At 43.4% G+C, this 17,012-nt stretch overlaps 1 protein-coding gene across 3 annotated transcripts in view; it reads right to left on the reverse strand.

The window, feature by feature from the left end:
- Nucleotides 1–16,125, reverse strand: part of MCUB (mitochondrial calcium uniporter dominant negative subunit beta) — a 42,208-nt gene extending 26,083 nt beyond the window's left edge. The window contains exon 1 of one of the 3 annotated variants that reach the window (XM_065062328.1): nt 15,639–16,125. In XM_065062328.1, the coding sequence (XP_064918400.1) occupies nt 15,639–16,113 (475 nt within the window). In that variant the 5' untranslated portion in view covers nt 16,114–16,125. Of the gene's footprint in view, nt 1–15,169; nt 15,245–15,638 lie in introns of those variants that run through there. The other 2 variants (XM_065062329.1, XM_021283086.2) reach the window with 2 other exon arrangements.
- Between the last annotated feature and the right edge of the window lie 887 nt (nt 16,126–17,012).

Genomic DNA, 17,012 nt, shown 5'->3' on the forward strand with positions numbered 1-17,012 from the left:
ATAGAAAATAGCTGCAACAAGGCAGAGCAACAGTGCGGCACACAGCAGATGAACAACAGCCAGCCCTACTTCAGACTCTGCCCTGTTTCAGGCAGACTTGTGTGATGCTTCAGGGACCTAAGTAGCAGAAAATGTGACTGGAACATTCTCAGAGGGAAATCCCAAGTAAAAGCAGCAAAGATCTAAGAACAAGTCCCAGGCAAAGCAGGAGAGGTTGTTACCACTGCTTTGCTCATGGGAGCACAAGTTACGAATCAGAAAACTTGGGAGTCAGAACCCTCTTGAATTAAGTGATGAATTAGTGAATTCACATGTTAGACTAGTCTGTACAAACGGGACTGAGCTCTTGTCATGTTCATTTGTTTTCTCTCCTAATTAGCTCATTAAATAAAGTTCAACTTGCAGGGTACTTTGTCCTGTAAATTTAAGATCCAAAAGGACTGTATCACTCTCCTCCCCTCAACCTGGTTTTCAAGGATAAGAAGATAGTGAGGAGTTTGTCAGGTTTCTAAAGCCACATTTGTCTGTAGGACCCAAGACAGCATAGCAGGACTTTCCTTACTACGTATTTATTATATTTCTGTCTAGCGTAGCTCTGTGAACACCAAGTAATGAACTCCTGTCCCCTCCCAAAGCAGAGCATTTAATAGCTCAGATCATTTCACTCTCAGGAAGTCACAGGTAGGATACTCAAAGCTTCCAGTTCAGCCTTATCCCCAACTACACACATAGTTATTTTCTCTGTGCTTGCACCTCTCATGCATGTCAGATTTATGAATCCTTTTAGTCACTGCTTCAGCAAGTTATACATATTTAATTTTTAATTTTTTTCCTCATAAATGAATCTCTACAGCTTCTACCCATTTACACTACTTTTGAGTCCCCTTCAGCAATCAATATCTTTATGGTAATAGGGACATTGAAGCCTAATATAATATTTCAGGTACTGTCATACCAGTGCTCTCATTTCTCTTGTCCCCTCAAATGATTCCTTCCACACATCCACCACAAAATTACACTGGTCTTTCCTACTACCCTAGCATATTCACATGGTCTCCTCATCATTAAAACCTTTTTTCAGGAGTGCCAAAATTTTCCTCCCAGGGAGATGGGAAGGAGCACAAAAAAGGTATTACACGTTTGCTTATTTTCGTTTGTCTAGCACTGAGATGGTGCCTAGTAAAACCCAATATCAAGTGACTGCAAATTTACATTATTATAATGGTAATAATAATAATAATAATAATAATAATAATAATCAGCAGCTGCAGGGTGATGTTACCAGCTGTGTTAGGACACTGCAGGCCTTGCCATACTCCTGCTGCTCTTCCCCTTCCATGTAACATGGATTCTGGACCTTTGCAGGAGCATTAAGGACTTCAGTCCAGAAGGAGAAACCAGGGTGAGCATGAAGGGGACTGTGAAGAAGGACAACACCAAACCAAGCCAGCAAACTCATGACCATGCCTGCAAAAGTGATTTGTTATAAGGAAAGGAGAGAGACCTTGCATAATTGCTGCACCGATTGACAGAATGCTAACATACATTGCGACTGGGACCGCCGGCTTGAAGCCTCCTTCCTTTACAAACAGAAGGTTAAAGAGAGATAAGATTGGCTTCTGAACTTGCAGTTGATAAATAGCAAAATCTGACCCCACCAAACCACTAAATTCCTGTTCACTTTAACAGCCACCCCCGTCCTGATACTCGCAGAAGTGAACTGAGAGGCAGAATATCCCCTGACACTGCTACACCAACTCTACAGCTCAAGCAGAAACTTTGTTTTCCAGTCACTCTCAACAAATACTCAATATATTCTAGCTTATTTTTTTTTAAGGAACCAGACATGTCCTTGCTCAATAACCAGGACCCTTTACAGCTGTTTCCCCAGAGCACTATGACCTCTGCATGGTTTATTACCTTATAATACCGATAGTTAAAGAAAAACAAGACTCTATGAGCAGTCTGCTAGAATCATGACAACATACTCCTCAGCTTGATTCTCCTTAACCCTACTTCAGCACCATGCTTTCATCTTCCCCCAGGGCCTGAAGCTGATAGCGTATCATATTTAGCAATATGAGCATACTCCTCCTCCAGGATGTGAATGGATCCTACTAATAAATTACGACAGCATTTAATCTGAGATTAACTTCAGTCACTCCTCTCATCTGTTCAGACAAGGAAACACCTGAATGTTTGCTCTACACTTGTTGCTTTATGAGCTTCAGCTTCACAAATTAGAAAAACTTGCTCTTTTCTCAACTATCAGCAGGGGGAGAGAACAATTCTTAGTCTCTAAAATTCTTCGGAGGAGACATGGGGGTGGCATTTCACAGCTACGGACCAACTGTTCTCCAGATGGGTACAGACCTAGCCAGGGAAGGGACAGGATGAAAAAAGTCCTCGGCCAATTCCAGGCCCCAGCGCCTACAGGGAAAGGTCAGCAGCAAGCACAGGGCAGCTCCAATCATTGCACCTTTCTGAGGATGCAGGATGAGTCCTGGTCTGTTGCAGATACACAGTGAGTGTCCACAGCCCCACATGGCAAGGAGTAGAGCACCTCAGCACCTCCTGCCCTGAGCAGTTTGAGGGAGGGAGTGGCTGGAGTTACACAACCACCACTTCTCCCTCTTCTTTTCCTCTTTCCTTGTATCTTGAGCCTGTTGAAATTATACTTATGGTACCTCGCACATTCAGATCTCCCTAGGAAGAAGAGTTAACTGAATCCTCTAAAGCTCTGCTCCTCCTGTCAGCATTCAAAACTGAAAAGGGATCACCAGAGCAGCTCACAGTAAAGAACAGGCACTACCTAAAAATCCCAAGACCTGCGGTTACAGGGTCCCAACCTGTACACCTATTTGCTAAGAAAATCAAGTATGTTCATATTGATTAAAATGCTACAAAGACATCAAACCCAAAGGGCCAATCTGAAGTGCAGTTCTGGACACATCTGTGGGTCCAACCAACACTGCAATTTATTTTTATGTCTTTTAGGTGCCACTGCAAAGGTAGGACAAAACAGCTTCCATTCATTTCTCTGACTTGCAGCAAAACCCCCCAGTTAGACTGTTTCCAGCAGAATTTTTTTTTTAATGAGAATTTAGAACATCATTTATTTCTGTAACTCAGTCTCAGCTGTCACCGGCACCATTAGAAGAGTAATGCCAGGACTGCACTCCCAAATATACCTCTGGATCCAAAGCAAGCAGCTGATCTCAATATTACACCAGCTATTTCACTTCTGTGTTCCACTAAGAATGCAGGACTTACTCTGCAGGCATTTTATTAGCATGAATTAAATTTACTTCAACATCGGTAGCAAAACCCCAGACTATTATGTTGCGTTTGGCAGTGGCCGAGAAAAAGCAGCTTCCAGGTTGGCCTCTGTCCTTGCTGCAAAGGAGAGCTCAGCATCCCACGGTGCTGGTGTGAAATGACGCGCTGTGGCTAATGCTGCGGCCGACGCTGGCACAGCACCAGTGTCCCCATGTGTTGAGCCATCAGCTCGCAGCTCCTGACTCCCACAGAGCTCTACGCTGAACAGAAACAGGGTCACTGCCTCACTTGGAGGCAAGATATCACCAATTAACTGGCTGGCAGCATCTCGCTTCCTTGAGAGACAGCACCTCTGGCTTCCACTGAGTACCCATCAGCTTGCTTAATCTCTGCTTTAGCAAAGAAAAAGACAGTTTGACATGTTTTTCTTGACAAGCTGCTCACCTCAACTCACAGCATCACCAGATAGATGTGATTAGTGTCCGGCTGGCTCAACACTGGATTTAGCTCTTGCCTCACTATAATTAAGATCTCGAAGATTAAGTTATATATTTTTTAAATGTTTTCACATTATCTCTGCTAAGGCACTGTCAACATTAAAAACAGCTTATTGATTTAGCTATCCCCAGGAAACATCAATAAAAAAAAATCCATTCAACATTTCTTCCCCATTAATTACCAAAGCTATGAGCCGCAATACAGAAAATGATCAAGCAACAGCAAAATCTAGTGGCAATGACACAGCTAGATATTGAGACTTCTCTGTATGTTTATCAGAGCAACACTCCTCATATCATTTACTATTCTTTTAAATACCCTACCCTAAACTATATGCAAAAGCATATGAATATTATGATAGCATGTTATTCTAAGTATTCTAAGCTTGGAACTTTCAAACTAAACAGAAAACAGATGACTAGTAAGTGCTGTAAATTAAATGCAAAAACTGTGGTTATAAAGACTATGTCTCCTGTTTACCGAAGTGTCCACAAAAAAAAATATTTGTAGTATAGTTATACTAACAAAGCCTCCCAGTATAGAAACATCTCATATATGCAAAACAGGCAAATAAGTGCACTCATTCTTTTTCCTTCAAAGATCTTAAACTAGGATTAACACCAGTTCCTTGGCTTTCACCAACTCTAGGACTTTGGAAACATCACCGTACGTTACATGTTTCCAAAGGCAGAATTCCTACTGCAGATGGAGATTTACCAGCACAAGTAGTGTCCTGACCAGTACATCTTTAATTCAATCTGAGTTTGTAAATTCTACTAACAAAACAATGTCTGCTCAAGCTACTTTGTGTTAAATCACGCTAGTACAGATTAACTGACATTATACAGGAAAGGCTGAACACTGAAGTTGAAAGTATTTTTAGTTTTTGAATGAGACCGAAAACTACTTTGCCAGAAAATACTTGAAACATTACCAAGGAAGTGATCAGACTTCCTTTGTTTGGGAAATCAATTTGATGCTGAAACCCCTTCCCTTCTGAAACAACACCCTTCACATTCAGTTGAGTCAATCTTTAACTTAGGTCAATACTGCTGACCAAGTTTAAAAAAAAGTCCAATCCCAGACCGCAAAACATATCCATCAGCTACTCACATCCATGCACACGCTCCCAATCCTTGTGCTATTCTTTTTCAGATAATTGATTGTCTATAGGATAAGAATCTCAGGTTTTTTAAATATAATGCATTATCCCTTGACTAAGAGAGAGCTTGAAAAAAAAACACTATTCAAATACAGGCTCAAATCTCAGTGGAAGGCAAGAACATGGAACCACAATATTTTGTTTAGAAAACAAGTGCCTAATGTTTGCAATAAGTTAGACATTAAAAACAATGCACACACAAAATATTCAAGGACTGCAAGCTGTCAAATGACTGAAGTGGACACCAAGGACATTCATTTATAGAAATATAGAGGGAAAAAGTCTTCTGTACCCTATAACCTACTTTGGTTAAGGATTTTTTTTGGTTTTGATGCTCGGACACAAAGCTGCATCCTGAAGCAAGAACCCAAAACAAGCATCACTGCTCTCTGCCCGAGCCGGTGCCAAGGTGCACGCCAGATACACACCACACAATAGCGAAGGGCTTTCTGGTTCAGGTGCACCAACACACTGAGCAGCTACACGCTGCTTCCAGGCTCCCAGCGACTCTCTCCATATGGACAGTGTTTTCTGGATGTAGCAGCCCACTCAGAACGAGCCACAGTGAAAAGCATAATGATGCCCACAGAGCCCAATCTGCATCCAAGACCATCTGCAATATGCAATGCAGATACCCAGGACTAGCAACTCACCACCCTCCTTACCGAAATGGAGAAAACGGGATCAGCCATGCGCTCAGACTGTCTGTTGCTTCGTTATGAGGAAGAAATACAGTGGGATTTGAGCTGAGCTCCCCACAAATACACAGACCTAAACATGAACTATTGTTTCATACTCTACAGCATGTCAAACTTCATGACTTCAGATCAATAATGTTATTCAAAATTACTACAATAAATACTTGAGAATGCTTTCACAACCAACAGATTAAAATGAGAAAAAAGCTGTAGAAAACTCAGTGCAGAAATTTAACTGCCTGCACATTAAAATGGGATGAGCTCCAGCTCTGCAAAAAATAAGTGTTACCTGACTTGCAAGAAACTGCTTTTGACTGAAAGCCATTGCAGCTTGCTGAGAAACTGTACCAGTCAGAACCGACTGCAACATAAAAGATGCTGCTGTGGTGCCAATGCTTGGGAATAAATTCTGGGAGGAATCGTGTCTCGAGATTATTAGATTTTTCATGGTTTAAATGAGTTGAAGCTCATTCTGCAGCAAGTCATCTCCCAAGTCAACCGAGGGCAAAACCCCCAGGATATTCCCCGTTCTGAACCTTGATGGTCTCTTCGTGTTGCACCATTAGCAAGGCTTATGCTTGGGGATATTACAGGAAACAAATTATGGCTTCGTAAATTTTTCCAAAGCCACAAGCAAACTGCCAAAACGTGCCAGAAACACAAGTAACATGATGCCTGAATAGTTCAGGATTCATTTAAAAGCAGCCTTTGGGAAGGCGCCTCTAGGAATCCAGGATATCACCAGTAAGATTAAAACAGACCGTCTACGCTACAAGCAAAGTCCCATCTAACACACGCACAGCATAGGGTTGAATCATGCCAGCTGGTTACCAAGCGCAAAAGTTCCTCTCAAAAGAGCTCCAAGGACTTGATTAAGTTTTGCTGTTCAGACATAATTCAGGGCCATCCAGTAGTCAAATTAAAGCAGAGGAAGGCAGAGGAGACACTCACCCTCTTGCCTCTGGCAGCAGCAGTAGAAAACAGACTGCTCAAGATCACTAATTGCTGTGTCTCCACTCACTCCTTCCCCAAATTTAAGAGACTTCCTGCCTTTAGTTAAAAATATTAACATGAGCAGTGCTCTGAAAAAACAGTATTATTTATAGAGCCGGGAATTCATCTCCCTTACTTGTGTCAATTCACAAGCTCAGTGTAAACTTTAAAAACCTGTTGTTGTCTTTTAAGAAGCTCGTGAGTTGTCAACAACTTCTTGGTAGTTTTAGCTAGAATTTTAAAATTCTTAAAAGCTTGGGGCAGGGGTGGGGAAGGGAGGGTAAATTGAAGCTGGTCCACTGAGAAGCTAAGATAAACTTTCAGCCTTGTCATTTACTTAAAACATGTAAGATACACAAATCAGATACACAGCTTTTATGATTAAATAGCTGAAACTTAACGGCAGTCATCTTTCACAACTATATTTATGTTAACAGCATCACGTATTTAACTGAGCCATTGATCAAGATCCTTGAGTTCCAACACTCAGTTGATTCAGAATTGCTAGCTTAGGATACAGCATTCAGGACAGCAAGACCATTAACTTCAACTTCTCACACAGTATTTATTTTATTACAGATGTGTTTCTTCCACTGGGCTTATATTTTTGTCATTGTTTTCATTTTGCTGTTTGCAAACACTTCTTTCAGCTTTTTCCTTTGTTTAGGGTATGGCAGACATACAGTATCTGCAGAAAAGGAAGGTGAACTACTTTACGGTTATGCGGTGGGTTTGCCATCTTCTCAAACGCTTTTAGATACTTTAATCCATCTTAATTCATTGCAATTAACTTAAAACTTGATTATTTGCTAAGGCATTCAACCACACACCTCAGGCTAGCCAGAATCTGTCCCGCTCCCAGCTGAACCATCACTTGAGCACCCAGCCTGCTTCTCTCAGCCTGGCCATGGGCCCATCACTGCACCAGCCCTCCCTCTGTCCCCATCACTGCAGCTCTCAGAGGTGCCCCAACCGCAGCCCCACACTTGCGTTAAGTTGGCTCCTTGGGTCAGAAACCCTGTTGTGACCACGTATCACAAGAGACTCCAGCCTAGAGGGGCCAAACAAGAAGCAGCCAGGGACACAGAGGTCCCTGGGAGCAAAGATGCTGCTACATCTCAGGGGCCTGGTACCTTTATATTTCTATTTAAAACTAAAGGTGAGGGATATGTTTTATTTTAAAAGTCAGTCTTCCACAGACAGCACCATGAATATGTTCACAGCAGTGCTGTCACAGGCAGGGGTTGGTTCAAAAAGCAAGTACAGAATATCAAAAGATTAATAGTTTGCATAAGAAGGTACAGAGGTCAGGTCAGGCCCTAGAAAAAAGAAAGCTCAAACAAAACCATAGGAACATTGTTCTGTGAACAGTACGGCATAAGCGCTTCAGGTAAAAGAGACGACAGCACTGTACTTGGAGAGCACTCATCTCTTCCCTACCGTGGCACTCTGACCAAAGCAATCTCTTCGTGATGTATTAAGTTTGATTTGCCAGAAAGAAGAGCAATGTAATTTCTCCTCCACTCTGTCAAACATACAAGACATTTAAAGATGCTTTTGTGATGTCTAAATCAACTTTGGAGTCTCTCACTATACTGTCTAGTACCAATGGGGAGATACCAGAAAGATGAAATTGCTGCCTACTTTGCAGATAAAATGTTTCTTAAAAGAAGACAATTTATTTCTCTCCATCTAGGCTAGAATGTGAAGACTGAAGTACTGTTGATCTAAAATGACCAGCTGGTAAATGTGAAGATAACTGCTTCAAAATTGTTTATCTGAAATTTAAAAAAAAGTAAATGATATCTTGCCTGCGTATAATGTACACAATTTTTCTGTCCTTTTGAAGATGCGCTGCCTGTGCTCATCATGATAAATGCAGCTTTTAAAAGGTATATATTTCCCACTTTTACAGTAAACACCTTCCTTGCATTTCAGTTTGAAGGAACACTGACTGTTTCCTCACCAGGAAGGGGAGGTTGTGCTCACCCATCACCATCACACAAGCACAAAGCTATTTGTTGATCCACGCACTGACTGCTGACACTTTGGTACATAGTGTTAGGCCACTTAGCCCTGCCAGCCCCTCTTGCATGAAGAAGAACTGGTTTAGGGGCTACAGAAGTTACAACTTTAGCAGGCAGGCATCCGACCAATGCTCCTTGTGAATTTCTCTTCCCTTTTCAGCTTTTGTGTTACAGCAAGAAGAGTCATTCTCACACCGGGGATTCAATTTACTACCAATGGACGTGACCTTCAGAATCTAGATCTGCACTTTACCAGCACTTGAGAATCACAACTTTGGGTCAAGCATTCCCCAAAAGCCATCGATCCTCACCAGGATCTTATCACAGGTTCCTCACATGCTGTATCAGTTACAAATGGGTGTACAGCAGTATTGTTACAGACTGAGCCATTATCCACATATCACAGCCAACTAAAGAGCAGCCCCCCTGGCAAACACAAAGTATATTGGGGACAGCATGTAAGATACCCACACTGGATGCAATTTCAAGATGAGCCAGGACTCATAGGTCAGCTGAGGATGGAAAAAGCACAGCAAATAATTTGCATGCCTGAAAACTGTCCTCCCTATGCAAGTTCACAGAAAAAATAGCTTAATTTAATTGTTCGTTGGACTCCTCAGATTAGCTTGGGATACCAGAAACGACACGGTGAGTTGTAAGAGTGGCAGCGCTGACCTTATAAAAAGCCGCCTCTTCCCCATGCAAACCTAATTACCAAGTTATTATTACTCAATGTCTTGACAGCAAGACGGAGCACAAGGTAACAACACAGAGAACCTGTCTCTCCCTTTCACCTTTCTGGAAAAGGGAAGGAGAACAGAAAATGAGCAAGAACTGCTGTTACATGCCCTTAACAGGCACTTAATTAATACCATATTATAATGAGGCCCAGAAGAGATTGTGAAACACCTCCAGGCTCAGAAGAGCTTACTGCCCTCTCACTTGGCTGTAGGGACCTCTCTTCCTTGCCAATGAGAAATTCAGCTTTGCTGCTGACTAGCAATCTGACTAGACAACATTAAGTGCTCAGCACTTCAGTGATTTGTGGCAAATCTTCAGAGCACCCAAGACATTTGCAAAGCCATTTTCTCAAACATCCTCTAGAGGTTTAGAATTAGTCTCTTCACAGGCACCCAAAAACTGAAAGTAAGGGTGCCCAGAGTGCTAGAAGGAACAGTGCCAGGCTGAGATGTTCCTCATCCCATGAGCAACAAAAAAATTGCTCACGCTTAGAGCACTGTTGGTGTGACCACAGCATCCACTACAGATGAATTCACAACATCATTTTCTGTCATCTACGCTACTAACTACAGAGCAGCCCACACAAAAGGGGTGTCCAACTCATTTTCACTGGGGGCCACATCAGCCTTGTGATTGCCTTCAAAGGGCTGAATGTCATTTTAGGACTGTATAAATGTAGGAGTAGTTACATGTGTCCCCCGGTGAAAATTAGTTTGACACCCCTGCCATACAGTTATCACTTCATGGTATCAGTATTCCTATCCTCATTCCAAATTTTAAAAATATATAAATAATGTCGCTACAGTTAGTGACAGGCAGTTACATATATTTTTATTTTCCTCTGTGATAAGCCTGTTAAATATATTTGGAGTAACTTGCAACCGCTGGGAAGCACAGCCTATTACTACCGTATCACATGAGAAAGCTATGCGGGAAGTTTGCTGAAGTGTTATATGTAGTATAACAGTACATAGATAGCAATTTTAGACAGGATTTCAGTTTTAGGGTTTCTTTACATTTTCTGCAGTACAACACAGCTTCTACTGAGCACACAAAAGCTCCAGCTTTAAGCCTGTGATCTTGAAGAGCAAGACTGTGCTCTTTCCAATCTTGCATTTCCTTTCTTTTCCTTATTTTTATTTATTTTTCTTTCTTTCTTAGGAATCCTTGTATTCACATGAACACCAGAGACACGCATCTACTGACATTTATTCAGAGCAGGCAAAAAAGCACCCTAATATTCTATGCAAAGAGAACCAGTTTGATCTAAACATCCCAATTTGTCACGTTTCTGTCATCTGTCCCGTTGGAAAAAACACGAACAATTTTGGCAAGTCACACTATTGATCACATTTTCAAACATTGAGTGAAGCTGGTTGTTACAGATGTCCCAAACCTCTAAGGAAATGAGTGTTTTACACGATTATACATCAACATATAAGAGTATCTCACAACCCGCTGAGATACTATAGAATCGGCACCGGAGAGAGAAGATGCAGAAGAGCAGAACATGCGTAGAAGCACAAAGTATGGTGAATTTCTGTGCTATATATCATATCTCTCCCCAAAAGTGTGTTTCTCAGAGAAAACATAGCCATGTCCCAGCTGCCAGATGAGAAGAGGCAACAGCATAGGGCCAGCAGCCATTCCCAATGCCGTCCTGTTATTTCGGCATAGGCACAGTATCAAAATTAAATAAACGAACTTGCTGAGACGGGCACATTTCCTACAACCCGTGCTGGAGAACTTCTAAATGGGCTTTTAAGCCATTTATAAATTAGTATTTGTAAAAGTGATCAGTCCTTGCATAAACAAACAGGTCGTATGTTTTTGTTGACATACGCCAGTATAAACACAAGGTTTCCATTTATAAAACAAAACTTGGATCAACAAGCTAACTTTTGTTGTGCAAGGCCTTCAAAGGGAAGCAAAGACGGGGAAAAAAACAGGCCCAGTGGCCACAAATTACTCCCAGTTTTTGGCTCTAATTAGATCTTGATTTCCAAAGGATCCAAGTAGGTTGAAGATACAAAGCAGGGACTTAAACCACATTCATGTGAAATATTCAGCCGCACAAGACAGCCAGTGATAATTCACTTTTCTGTAGCTGCCTGGGGTGTCATGGGGTTGGTGCTTTGACAGAGTGTCTGAGAAATCCCAACAGCCAAGTATGGGCGAAAGAAAAAGGTGCAAATTCAAAACATAAATGAAAAAATACCCACATTTCAAACTACCCTGTAGCTATTTGGGCACATTTAAATCCTCGCTTTTAAGACTGTATAAAAGTGCAGGACAAATTGGATAAGTGTAACGCCCCAGCATTACGGTAATTTGAGAGTAAGAAGAATAACTATAAAAACTAACAGGAAGGACAGGAAGAAAGTTCAAGCCAGTCTGAAGAACTGGGGAGTCAACAATTTATCAGCTGAAAACATTAAAAGAAACATTTTTTACAGATATGGATTACACCGGGAACCGACCAAATAAATGAACGAAACCAAAACAAAACACCACATAACACACCTCTCTGCTTTCTGCAGATAAACAAAAGCTATGGCTCTCCTACTGGCTGCAGTTTGCAACTATGAAGAAAATTCCCCTCAACAACAAGTATACGTGAAATCCTAATCACGGAAGAAAACAAATCTGTAATGTTTTTCACAGAAGCCTTTGCTTTGGAGATCAAATTGCAATTTGATCTTGGCATCTTTCCCCTCAACAATACATTCCAGAGGCACAAGGCTGAGAGAACTTCACACAAAAATGGGACACATTCCAAATTACCAATGTTAAATAAACTCACATTTTTGAAAAAAAATTAAAGTTTTCCCATTTTAGTTCCCTCATTCAGACTTTTTCAAAGCAAGTCTTGACTTTTGCAGGAGACAATGTCACCACTCCAGCATCTTCATACAGGATAGAAGCAGTTTTAGCTCAAACACGGCTATGCAACTGTAAAGAAACCTGGTTTTAAGCTAAGAGAAACTGCGTAACCCAGGCTTCATTTTCCATGGTTGCTGCCCATCCCCAGCCATGTAGGCATGCTGGTACAGGTCTCCATAATAGGGACTAAACTGGGAATCTCACATATATGAATGGCCATGAAAAGCAATGTAATTTCAGATCAGTGTCAGCACTACAGAGAAACTAACTAGGATCATGTAAAAAGAAGGTTTATGAATATACCAAAAGAAGAGGCAACTTTATGCTCTGTGTTAACACATCTGTTCTCCATTGTGATACAATGAGGGGAGCTTCTCCCAAAGAAAAGGACAATCAGGGTATTTCTCTCAGTAAGAGCTGCAGGAGTTAAAATGTGAAGAGGAAGCGAAAGAGCTGCCAGCCCTTTATGTTTCACCACATGCGAAATAACTGCAGCATTACAAATCCAGACTCCAACAAAATGAACTGCACCCTTTCATGAACAAAATTATGTGTAGTAAGGAAGCCTGTCCAAAGAACACAATATAACATGCTTCGCTTGGTTTGAATAACTAGGCGTCTGCGTAAGTACCAGCCACGTCTTAAAAAAAAAAACAAAAAACCAAGAACCTCACATAACAGAAACCTCAACTTTACACACTTAAGAGGAATTTGTATAAGCATTTGTATAAGCAGCTAATCACAGCAGTCAGAAGAGTTGTGCATCTTCTCTAAATGCGGAGCTGAGAAGCTAACAAATAAGGATAGAGCTATTTAGGACAGCAATCCCTGCTTTTACAGAGAAACTACAGCTAATTAGCCATTGTAGTCTATTTATTAGTCCAAACCACAGCACACAAATGCACCACATACTTACACATCTGCTCAATACCTGCATATCTCGCAGTATATCATGACTAAGGACATGTTCTACAATGCTGTGTGGCCACCAAGTATCACCTCCAGCGTTCCACATGGAACCTACAGTCAGTGCCCCAAAAGGTATTTGGGCAAAAGGATTCCCCACACCAAGCACCGCACAAAACAAGCTGGAGAACTGTCACAAATGAGTGATTTATGGTCCTGCATCCGTCACAAAAACGTGACCCACGATGGCACCAGACAACACCAAGCCCAAAGGCAACAAGCTGCCAAGCCCTGCTGTCCTCAGCCCTGCACAAGCACGCCAACCTTTCCTTCCAGAGCCACACGCAGGGTCTTTGTTCACCCAAATGGCAAGTAGCAAGGATAGCAACACACACAATAATGAAATCAACAAAAGGCTAAAACAAAAAATACTGCTGAAAACATAAAAATCAAATAATCACAACAGTGTTTGCACTGGACAAGATGTACATCATCTAACGTTCTGCATGACAGCAAAATATGAAGAGCTAAACAACTGCAATAACAACTGGGACATATTTTTATTTTCACTAGTGAAATTGCAGCTCCAGGGCATTCATTTAATGTTTATGAGAACAAATACTTCAACTGCCTGATCTGTTCCGCAGACACATAGTGACAAAATAGAAATGTACCCAAAGATGAAAACAGGAAGGGGGAAACCAGTCAGCATGCTCCGTTATCGGTCATATTAGAACTACGGATCACATATTTAAAGAACATTTTATACTAATTCCAAAAAGTTCCACTTAAGAAATAAATAAAATTTTGCATTAAACACTTTTCCCAATTAGAATTTTCCTCAACATTACAACATACCTCCCTTTAATCTCTTTGGTGCAAGAATTTAATTCCTGAGTCATGTCACTGTCATGTTTCATCCCACCAAGTAATGGGGCTGATCATTTATCTGCTTTTTCTTCTAATGGCAGCACTGCCAAAGCAAGAGCTTTTCCTCCTCCTCTCCTTTTTGGTGTCTCTTCTTGAAGCTTTATCAGCTTTCAGTCTCATTTTTAGAACCTTAGAAAAGCACGAAGCTTGTCTGCAAAGCAGTACCTTGGAGAAGTTTGAGGTGACAAACTGAATATGTAAAATCAGTGTGTGCTGAATGACAGTGTAAACTCTCTCAGAGAGGTACAAGATGTTTTTAGCACACCAGGTTTGAACATTAGAAGTTTAAGGAGGGTAAGACAATATTTATGTTGAATTCCTTTCTTAAATGTCCTCAGATACACACACGACAAAGCAAAGAGCCATTCGCATTAATAGGAGAGGGGCAAATTAATACCATGGGACCTTGTAAAAGGGCTTTTGAATAGTTTGTGCAAAAATTCTTAGCAGAAAGCGCAGAGTTCATTCTACACAACTCCTCAGTTCCAATTGCCACCGCAGGTTCCGAGAGCCCAGCTGCTCCCTAAGGCGCCCCGGAGCACCCTGTGCCCCTGTCTGTGGATGTCACCGCACACCCCAGTGACTTCCTTGCTATGGACGGGCCCCGGATGCAGGGACAAGGTTTTGTTGTGTTCTACCTCAGCAACGTTTGAAAGCACGTATAGCATCTCTATTACTAAATACCATAATACAGGAGTAAACTGTCTCCTTTCCCAGCAGCCTCAGAACTCTACAGCTGCATTGTCCTATGTCTCAGCAGTTCTTTATTATTAAAGTAATTTTGTCTTGTTTTCCTTCATCCTTCCTACTTATAGAATAGAATCACAGAATGGTTTGGCTTGTAAAGGACCTTAAAGATCATTTAGTTCCAACCCGCTGCCATGGGCAGGGACACCTTTGCCTACACCAGGTTGCTCAAAGCCCCGTCCATCCTGACCTGAAACATTTCCAGGGATGGGGCATCCACAGCTTCTCTGGGCCACCTGAGATCTCTGAGACTTCTTAAAGCCAAGAGAAGCTAAGACGCAGGTGGCCTTTATTTTCATACGTACGAGGCAGCTCCCCGACAGCACGCACGGAAAACTTCTGGGTTTTTTTCGCTCCCATTTCATTTCTCGCACTTCACAAGCGCAGCCCGTGAGTCACCTATTTACTCTCCAACCAGCTCGGGGGCGGAAAAGCAACACAAACGCCTGCAAGACAACCCACGGGAGCTGCGAGAGACCCCCCCGGCCCCGCTGGACGTTCCGGCGGCCACACGGTCCCCGCGGCCGTTACTGCGGCTCCGCCCCGGCCAACGGCGAGTGAGTCACCGCGCCGCTCGCCACGCAGCCGCCCCGGGAAGCCCCTGGAGTCCGCCGGCTGGGGTAACGCCGCGCTGAACTTCCCCCGAGTTTTGTCCCCCCGCGGCTCAGGGCGGCCCGGGGGAGGGCAGGCGAGGCGCCAGCAGCCGCGAGTGGGGGAAGTTCGGCCGCTTCCCGACGCCGTCCCGCGGTGAAACTCGCCCGCTCCCCCGCTTACCTGAGGCGGTGCGGGCGGCGGGCAGCCCTCCCGCCTGCCCAGCAGCACCGGGGGCTGCCGCTTGCCCGGCGGCCAGCCGCTCCGCACCGCCCGCCCCAGCCCCGCCAGCATCGCCCTGCTCCTCCTGCTCCTCCTCCGGCGGGGTCCGGGCCGCCTCCGGGCGCGCTCGTTGCGGGGCGGGCGGCGCCGGCTTCCCCGCCGGTCGTGGGCGAGCCCGAGCGGAGGGCGGCTCCTCCGGCGGCCGGGGTGGCTCTGGGTGTTTTTCCTCTTCTCCTTTCCGCCAGAACGCAGAGAAGGGGCTGGGCTGGGCAGCTCCCGCCGGCCTGCTTGGGGGCGGTGGCGGATGCGTGGGTGTCCCGCCGCCCGTCCCCTCGGTGCGGAGCCCGGGATGCAGGTGCTTTCCCCCGTCCTCTGCTTCTCGCAACTGACAGCGGATTTCAGTAACCATGTTTATAAATGAGGTTAAAGGAATCATAATTACTCTTCTCTTTAGTGGCCAATGACAGAACCCGAGGGAATGGCAAGAAGATGTGCCAGGGGAGGTTTAAGTTGGACATTAGAAAAAGGTTCTTCACCCAGAGGGTGGTGGACACTGGAACAGGCTCCCAGGAGAAGTGTCACGGCCCCAAGCCTGACTGTGTTCAAGAAGAGACTGGACAACGTCCTCAGATACATGGTGCGAACCGTGGGGTTGTCAAATTCACGGACAGGGGTTGGACTCGATCCCTGTGGGTCCTTTACAGCTCAGCACATTCTATGATTGTAAATTCCTGTCTTCCCTGAACATCTGCCTTTCATGTAGCTGAGCATTAGATGATTTACTTTCCAAATTGCCCACTTTTGAGGAACAGGACTGTTGCTACCTCCCATGTTTCAGTTGAATAAACACATTCTGGTACCACAGAAATGAACAGCAAAACACAGGAAGAAAACACTCTTAGGGTTTGTTATTTTACAATAAAGTTCTGCTGACAGCAGTAGAGCTGCTTTTCTAGTTGTTTTTTGATATCACCTTACCTTACAGAATCTCTATTCTTACGCATGTTGGTTTTCACGTTCAGGACAAACCGCTGAAGCACATCAGACCCATGGCATTTCATCAGGGGAACACGCAGGAAGGTGGTGTGCTCCTCTGCTTTCTCCACCCTTTATGATGTTCCTCCAAAGTAACGCTGCACAAAACAAAACCCACTCTACAAAAGGGTCTTAGAAACCATGCTGTTGCTGATCTGAAAGACACCCCAATCAATTGCAAACCTGGTGGCTCTGGGGGACTAAATAAGACTCACTTGTGTCCATCAGAGCTCTGGAAGGGAAACCTCATGCAGCTGAGATCACACAGGCACTCGTGCCTGTCTCAGGGTCACTGCAATC

Source organism: Columba livia, chromosome 4 (assembly GCF_036013475.1).
Source record: "Columba livia isolate bColLiv1 breed racing homer chromosome 4, bColLiv1.pat.W.v2, whole genome shotgun sequence".
NCBI classification, from domain to species: domain Eukaryota; kingdom Metazoa; phylum Chordata; class Aves; order Columbiformes; family Columbidae; genus Columba; species Columba livia.